Source organism: Myxine glutinosa, chromosome 12, assembly GCF_964187855.1.
Source record: "Myxine glutinosa chromosome 12, kmMyxGlut1.1, whole genome shotgun sequence".
Taxonomy (NCBI): Eukaryota; Metazoa; Chordata; class Myxini; order Myxiniformes; family Myxinidae; genus Myxine; species Myxine glutinosa.
In genome coordinates, this window is record NC_136272.1 from 29,397,756 (window position 1) to 29,406,549 (window position 8,794).

At 46.1% G+C, this 8,794-nt stretch overlaps 1 protein-coding gene across 10 annotated transcripts in view; it reads right to left on the minus strand.

Annotated features, from left to right (window-relative positions):
• The window catches only part of EARS2 (glutamyl-tRNA synthetase 2, mitochondrial), a 39,614-nt gene extending 30,911 nt beyond the window's left edge, over window positions 1–8,703 (minus strand). For 2 of the 10 annotated variants that reach the window (XM_078766644.1, XM_068132881.2), the window contains exons 1-10: window positions 5,768–8,703; window positions 4,177–4,293; window positions 3,797–3,952; window positions 3,464–3,653; window positions 2,918–3,220; window positions 2,337–2,509; window positions 891–999; window positions 662–797; window positions 410–540; window positions 190–322 (exon numbers count right to left, since the gene is read on the minus strand). In XM_078766644.1, the coding sequence (XP_078622770.1) occupies window positions 190–322; window positions 410–540; window positions 662–797; window positions 891–999; window positions 2,337–2,509; window positions 2,918–3,220; window positions 3,464–3,653; window positions 3,797–3,952; window positions 4,177–4,261 (1,416 nt within the window). In that variant the 5' untranslated portion in view covers window positions 4,262–4,293; window positions 5,768–8,703. Of the gene's footprint in view, window positions 1–189; window positions 323–409; window positions 541–661; window positions 798–890; window positions 1,000–2,336; window positions 2,510–2,917; window positions 3,221–3,463; window positions 3,654–3,796; window positions 3,953–4,176; window positions 4,294–5,401 lie in introns of all 10 variants that reach the window. The other 8 variants (XM_068132879.2, XM_068132880.2, XM_078766647.1 and 5 more) reach the window with 7 other exon arrangements.
• Window positions 8,704–8,794: the final 91 nt, after the last annotated feature.

Consider the following 8,794-nt stretch of genomic DNA (forward strand, 5'->3'; position numbering starts at 1 on the left):
TAACCGCTAAGCCAACACCAGGCTTAAATAGAAGCTAAAAAGCTAAAAATAGAATAAAATAGAAATAAAATAGAATAAAATGAGCTAAAAATAGAAGTAAGTAATTGTGCCTGGGCCACATTCACAGAATTACACTAATGCATTTCCGGCTGGTCTAGCTGCTGTGTTCACAAGCTCGCCATTTCAAACCTTGCGTGCGGACAACACCAGTCGGAGGCATCGAGCCGCTATCGGGAACGAAACACCAGTTTGCAGGTGTCCCAGTGAACGCAAACGTTGCAGAATCTCTTTGGGATTAGTCCAATCACATCCTTCAAGTAATCTGCAAATAGAACAACGCTCAGTATCTGGATTTGTGCACCACTTTGAAAAGCACCAAAATGTATGGCGTTGGTGGATTTGGCATTACCTTTGTGCCTCCGAACAAATGATGGCAAAATGTGGTGAAGACCTTTGCAGCTCGGTTGTGTCAACCTCCACAGGACACCAAAGGAACGACGCGTCATCAGCAACCAGATCACGCAGCCGCTCTATGTGGCCCTAAGCAAGGACATTCAGTTGGTAGGAGTCGGTAAAAGAGTAATGCAAACCTCATGATAGACGAAGTACCCACGTCCCACTGCATCATTCTGATCCATTATACTCCCCTTAGCAATCAAACCTGTCTCAACTGCAGAACTCGATCCACAAGAGCTTCGTCAGGCTGGAGGCCAAACTTCTGGCACACCATGTCCTGTACCTCGTGCACCATGGATCGTCGAGTGCGATCATTGGAGATTTGTCTCGCTGTGTGTGTTCTGCATGGAACGGCATGTGGGTTGAAAATGCAGATATACTTGTGTGTGCGCATTAAGGCCTTGACGTTCTAGCCCCAAGCATGTGGATCTCACTTGCAAAGATCCGGAAGACGGGCGAGGTCCAGGGAGGCAGCATTTGTGGTGATGCGAGACAAATCAAAATCGGACACCATTTCATCAAGAACGCGTCCCATAGTGGGTCCTGCTTGACAGAGAAGACATCGGCAGCTTCTTCAGTGTCCAGAGAATCAACACTTCTCTCCTTAAATATATTACTTTGTTGCGTTTCACATGACCAGCACAAATTGACCAACAACAACAGGCATTTTAAGGCCATTTTCCCTGCAAGAGCGGGGGTTAGCCTTGCGGTCCCCATGACAATCTTCTCCATCTTGCCCTATTTTCTGCATCTCTCCTTGTTAACCCCCTTGCCTGCATTTCTTCTTCCACCATCTTTAGCCAAGTCTTTATCGGTCTTCCCCGTCCTCTACTTCCTTCTACATTCATTTCCATCACTCTTCTCAACCAGTCACTTTCATCCTTCCTCAACACATGACCAAACCATCTCAACCTGTTTCTCTTCACAGCATCCATCACAGGCTCTATTCCCATCATCTTTCACAATTCATCAGTTGTCTTCCTCTCTCTCAACGATACTCCGCACATCCACCGAACCATTCACATTTCCACCCTTTCCAGCCTTCGTTGCTGCTCTACGTTCATTACCCATGTCTCGCTCCCATAAATCATAACACTTCTCACACATGCAGCATACACCTTTCCCTTCAGCTTCAACGACACTCCCCTCCTCATCAGCACGCCACTCAGTTCCCGAAACTTCTTCCATGCACATCTCACTCTCGCAACCGTTGCCGAGTCTGATCCACCTTCTCCATTCAGCATGTCTCCTAGGTAACAAAATATTTTCACACCTTCCAGCTTCACGCCATCTCCAAGATCCAACTCAACATTTCCTCCATCTGCAGCTCCCTCTGTGCACACCTTACACTTGAATGTAGTTGCCACACTGGTTAATGACCCTTTCAAACCACTACATTTTTGATGAACCCACTCAGCGCACATTGTACATTGAATGGAATACACTCCGACACCCTTCCTGCACACAGCACACGGCCACTTCCCAGTTCTTTCCACCTCACCACATGCTTTACCACTTGCCATCACCTTCGTTTTTCCGATATTCACCTTCAGACCTTTTGTCTCCATACATTCCTTCCACTTGTTCATCTTCTCCTTCAGTCCATCCATACTTTCTGCAGTCAACACCAGATCATCTGCATACAACTCCCATGGTAAACTCTCCCTTACGGTCTGAGCCAGCACCTCCATCACAGCTACAAATAGTAGTGGACTTAGTACCGACCCCTGATGCACTCCCACCTTCACCTCAAACTCACCACTGTTCCCGTCCTTCGTCCTTACAGCTGTGCGCGGTCTTTTGTACATTGCCATCACCATTTACCAGCACAAATTGACCATTAAAAACAAATAATTTATAGAATGAACACAAAAGTGTACCATGGAAACCAGCGCCAGAGAGTGTGAGCAGTTCCAGCAACGCTCCAGGCGGAGTTCCCGACACGCGGTAGTCCTGAACGGCAACGGCTCCTTGTCGTTTGGACAGCTTAGAGCCATCCGGGTTGCATAGAAGAGGCAAGTGTGCAAAAACTGGAGGGGCAACACCAAGCACCCTGGGTGACAGGAAGTGATGTCATAGTGCTTCGAGATATGTCCATGGGAATTTGAGAATAGCATCATGAAAAAAAAGTAAGCTATAACATGAGCAAAATGGCGAAACTGTTGATTGCTGCAGAGGTAATATGTAGATGGCCCCTAAAGAAGCAAGCACACACATCTTCTGTTCATCCGATGTATAACTCGCTCATAAATACAGAAAAAGGTAAGCCAATGAAAAACCACAGTTGAACTTTCCCATGAGCAAGGCTTCTCGAGAGCAAAGTGAGGTACCATCTTTGGGTTCGCACCCCATAAAATAATCTCCACCGCTCCGCATTGAGCCAGTAAAATTGATGCCACATGTAAGCAGACATCGTGCGGTGGAAAACCCACTACGCCCCGATGGACTGGGTACGACATACCGGTAGATTTGCAGGTGTTTCGATGTCGATGCGAGCCATTCCGATCCACGCAGCACGTGGGAAATAGCCATCGCTGCATCATCTACCACAGATGCCAGATGGTATGTTGGTGAGCCATCCGTGCGCAGCAATACAGGGTCACCCTCCACTGCAGAAACATCATGGCGTGTGGGACCGTGTACTGCGTCGACAAAGCCATCTGCATAGTCTTCCATGAGCCGGAAGCGGACAGCAAATGGAGCCCCCATGTCACGGCGTGACCGGGCCTCGGCAACCGACAAGAATCGGCAACGGTTGTCATAACTAAATAAAAAGATTGTTGAGGGTGAGGAATAGAAGGTGGACATAATAGAGAAGCACAGAAGACCCACGGCATACAGCACACTCCGATGGAGGAACATATTGTTTGAATGAGCAGGTAAATAGGTTTTGAATAAAGGATACCAAAGTTATATGTGAATTACAGGAAGAAAAAAAAGAGAGGATGGGGGTAGGGATTGGTTTGGGGTTGAGGGGAGAGGGTACGATTGCAAACACTCTGCAGACCGAGGAGTCTCGCCTCGTCGATGGGCTTCATGTCGAAGCAGCTGCAACCGCCGAGGGGAGCAAAAGCAGGGGTAGGCCACTCCACGAGCTTCTAGTTCAGCGGCTGTTTCCTGGTACTTTTCAATCCGCTCTGATTGACGGTATGGGCCATAAATACCACCCCGACGAGGACCTTCATCAGGGGAGAGGCCTAGGGAAACAGAGGTACAATTTACCTTGGTACCTGGGGTAAAATAACATTTCCTACAATCTCCAACACTCACCACTTTACCAGACTTTAACATCTTCTTAAATCCAAGAGCACCAATCAAAAATCAAAAGTGATGCTTTTACCAGCCCATTCAAGTGACTCTTCAATGTCTTGCTCAGATCCTGGAAAGTTCCGGGCTTTGTCTGTGTCCTCCAGACGCAGCACAAACGTTCCACCCAACTTCTTTGCCAACAACCAGTTGTAGAGCGCAGTACGTAGACCTCCAAGGTGCAAGTAACCTGAATGAAGCACCGATTAACATTACGTGCAGAGAATACCGCATCTCCCCATAAACTACCACGTGTTCTCTTCCACACGTACCAATTATTTTCAATTCACGATGGGAATGTGTCATGGCAATTTAAACGATAAAGATAGAATGACGAGATCATGATAAAGTACATGTACGAGTCATTTTGTTGTCCTGTTTTCACATAGTACACCATCACAACATTCTCCTTACCTGTGGGGCTGGGGGCAAAGCGAACTCGAGGTGGCCTGTCAGCTGCAGCCACAGCCAACTGGCTAAACAGCTGGTGAGTTCTCATAGTGAATGTGTCCGTAACATCTCCCCAACAGGCTGAAAACACAATGGCACAGAACTCGTATTTGGTGCAGCGACAACAAGCCATGGTGGTGTTGTATGCAAAAGGGGAATGTGAGGGGAGAGGGAGAGGGAGAGGAAGTGGGAGTGTGTGGGGCAGGGGGAGAGGGAGAGGGAGTGGGTGTGGCAGGGGGAGTGGGTGGGGCAGGGGCAGTGGGGGTGGGGGTGGAGGGGGAAAGGGAGTGGGAGGAGGAGAGAGGAGGGAAGGGGGTAGAGGAGGGGTGTGGGGGGGAAGGGGGAGGAGGAGGAAGTGTGTGGGGGGGGAGGAGGAAGTGTGTGGGGGGGAAGGGGGAGGAGGAGGAAGTGTGTGGGGGGGGAGGAGGAAGTGTGTGGGGGGGGAGGGGGAGTGGGATGTGGAGGGAGGGGGAGTGGGATGTGGAGGGAGAGGGAGAGGGAGAGGAGGAGGAGGTGTGGGAGGGGAGAGTGAGGGGGAGTGTGAGGCAGAGTGGGAGTGGAAGGGGGAGGGGAGTGGGTGGGAGAGGGGAGTGGGAGGGGAGTGGGAAGGGAGGGGAGGAGAAGGAGAAGTGGGAGTGAGAGAGGGAGGAGGTAGGAGAGTGAGAGAGGGAGGAGGCGGGGGAGTGAGAGAGGCGGCGGGGGAGTGAGAGAGGAGGCGGGGGAGTGGGGGCGGGAGAGGAGGGGGAGGAGGTGGTGGAGGAGGTGTGGGAGGAGGTGGTGGAGGAGGAGGAGGAGGTGGTGGAGGAGGAGGAGGTGGTGGAGGAGGAGGAGGTGGTGGAGGAGGAGGAGGTGGTGGAGGTGGTGGAGGAGGAGGAGGTGGTGGAGGAGGAGGAGGTGGTGGAGGAGGCGGAGGAGGTGGTGGAGGAGGAGGAGGGGGTGGTGGAGGAGTAGGGGGAGGGGGAGGGGTGACACAACCACCCTACAGGTAATGTGCTGGTCTGTCTAAAAACAGGCGAGCAGGTGTCTTTTGTCTAAAACCAATCCATGGAGCCATGGAGGTGTTATATGCGAAATAACTTGTGGCGTTTACGACTCCCGTTCTCGTTGTAAATGTACCCCCCTACAATTACAAATAAAACCTAAAACACGAGTAAGCTGATGTTGATAAACGACATCAAATGCAACGAACCCTCATCCACCCAATCAGAAATGACTTCATGTAGAACTGCAATAAACTCGTCAAACATTTATATCTCCCTTATGGTCAGTAAATCCATGCTGAATACATTTAATTCGTTTGAAATTATTTAAACGTTTCCCTATTCTTTCCTTAATTTATATTCTTCATTCCTCCGGTACCTGTCCTGACTCCAACGACCGATCCGCAAACACCACACTTATCTGCTCTGTCATCTCCCTCAATAATCTGGAATGCATATTATCCGCTAATGGAGTAATGGAGTAATGGAGCTTTCTCATCCCTTCGCTTTCCAGCAGTTTCTTTACTCCCTCTCCACAACTCCGATCTCCTCTGAAACGAAAAGTCTTCACTCACCTCCGGTTTTGGCTTTTGCTCACCTCCAATACTTGAGATCGCCCAACCTTCGTTTTGCAAAATAAATGTTACACACACAAGGTTTTATTCCAAAATCCTGCTCTTCTTTGATAATAAGTTCGCAAATATAAGAATAAGAAAATAAGGCTTCATTTGCAAGCGTGGATAATATGTTTATACACCGCCCTCAATGCATACATTGCGTCTTAGCTTTCTTACACCTTTTTGATGCTCTAGTTAATATCTAATTCATACACATCATAGAATAAACTGCAAAAAACGCTACGTAAAAAAACATGGAATTCATTTTGAATAACGAGAGCAGAACAAAAACAAGCTATATACCACCAATGAAACTGCCATCAGCTCCATCGCAAAAACTCTTACCACAAAAAACTGTTAAACTAGGAAATACCCTTTCAGCTGGGAACTGTTTTCTTGAAGAATTTTTCTTTTGCAACTCGTTCGGATTTCTTTATGGACGACATTGCTGGAGTCAGTGTGTTCCATAACCAATCAGCTTGCTATCACATGCCAAGCAGTTTCTTATCAACTGTTGCGATCGACAAGCTCATCACCGCCGCCACCAAAGATGGACAGATATTGTCTTCACCCCTGTCGAACATTTTCAAGTATTTTGGGTGGTCGCGTGTTATTCTATTTGTTTGTCCATCGCCTACAGGTCACAATTTCAAACCGATTTCCACGAAACTTCACCAAATGGTAGGGTTAGTTATTAAGAAGAAGCCTATTCGTTTTGAGGTCAAAAGGTCAACATAGGCCAAAGGTAAAAAACTGTCATATTTCAAAAATCCTCAATTTTCATTTGATCGAGTTGAAATTTGAAGAAGATTTGCATTTTGGTCACTGAATTAAACCACCAATAATTATTTTTGAAGTCGTCAAATGCCAAATGTCAACAACTTCGGTAAAATTTCGAAAATCCTCAATTTTTCATTGCATTGACTTGAAATTTGGGGTTTGCATATCAGGTCCTTGAAATCAACCAACCACCAATTATTTTTGAGGTCAACATCAGCTAAAAGGTCAACATAGACCAAAGGTCACAACTTATGTGCGATTTCTAAAATCCTCAATTTTCATCTGATTGACTTGAAATTTGAACATGATTTGCATATCAGGTCCCCAAATTCAACCACCAATTATTTTTTTAGATATAAAGGTCAACATAGGCCAAATTTCTGAAATCGTCAATTTTCATCCAATTGACTTGAAATTTGAAGAGGATTTGCCAACTTGGTCATTGAATTCAACCACCAATACTTTTTGAGGTCAAAATATGCCAAAGGTCAACAACTTATTTTAGGGATTTCGCAAGTATCGTGCTATGTACAACATATTTCTTGTTCTGTCTGTTGTCAATCACCTACAGGTCACAAATGTAAACCGATCATCATGGAGCTTTACCAGGTTGTAGAGGTAGTCACAACTGAGAAGCCTATTGATTTTGAGTTCAAAGGTCATTGAGGCCAAATTCCTAAAAGTCATTTTTCATCCGATTGACTTCAAAGTTGGACAAGATTTGCATATTGGGTCACTGAATTGGGAAACCAACTATTTGTGAGGTCAAAATGTTAAACTTCTAAAATCATCAATTTTCATCTGAAAAATTGGCAATTTTCATCCAATTGACTTGAACAGTAATTGAATAGTGCCTCAATTAATTGGTACACCAACTCTTTGTGAGGTAATAAGGACAAAGGTCAACTCAAGGTCAAACTTTTTTTAGTCTTAATAAAGCGGACAATTTGATGTATCCATGGCAACTTTTTTTGAGGGGGTGGGAGAAGACACTTGTTCCTTGTGAAAGAACGGCACTCGGAAGATAGCATACATACCTCCACCAGGCTGAACAGTTTACATTTTGTCTCCCACTGATAAGCCAGCTCTGGATTCGGACTAGAACGAAAATCTAACTGGCTTGTTCGTCTCCTAACTCATCCACCAAGTTTTGTCATAATCCATCCACAACTTTTTGAATATCATTCTATATAACATTTTTGGCCCTATCACTCAATGGTGAACAATCACTTAAAAAATTATCCGATCTGGATTCGAATCTTCACCAAAATTTAAACAATTTTTCCTTGTCACACACCCAATCTGTCGACAAAGTTTCGTCCGAATCCGTCCACAATCTTTTGAGATATTTTGCTATATATCGTTTTTTGCCCGATCTCTCAATGGTGAAGAATTACGAAAAATTTTTATCAGATCCAGATCAGAATCTTCAGCAAAATCTAATAATTTCATCCGTTTCCCATACCCAGCCTCTCCACTAAATTTTGTCTCAATCTGTGCACAACTTTGAAATATCCTGTTCACAAACAGCCAAACAAACAGGGGTGAAAGCATAACCTCCATCCACCTTCAGTGGCAGAGGTAACAAGGTACGTGCACACACAAATGACAGATTGCCATTCCAAAACCTTAAATGACCAAATCTATTACAGCCTGCGTTAAATGGCAATCCACTGTTACGTTTGATCTCAATTAAAGGTAGAGAGGTAGAGAGACAGGCAGAGAGGTAGGTAGAGAGTTAGAGAGAGATAGGTAGAGGGGTAGGTAGAGAGAGAGAGAGAGGGGGAGGTAGAGGGAGAGAGAAAGAGGTAGAGAGAGAGAGAGAGGGAGAGAGAGAGGGAGAGGTAGAGAGAGGTAGAGAGAGGTAGAGAGAGGTAGAGAGAGGTAGAGAGAGGTAGAGAGAGGGAGAGAGAGGGAGAGAGAGGGAGAGAGAGAGAGGGAGAGGGAGAGGGAGAGAGAGAGAGAGAGAGAGAGAGGGAGAGAGAGAGGGAGAGGTAGAGAGAGAGAGAGAGAGAGAGAGGGAGAGAGAGAGGGAGAGGTAGAGAGAGAGAGAAGTAAGAGAGAATACAAGATACTTCTCACTGTAATTATGGTCTGCAAAGGGCATATGACCTTTGACCCATTGAACCTAAAATCAGTTCATTTTTGTATTATAAATACTCCATACTTGTGCAAAGTTTGGTTGAAATCCCTCCAGTGGTTCAC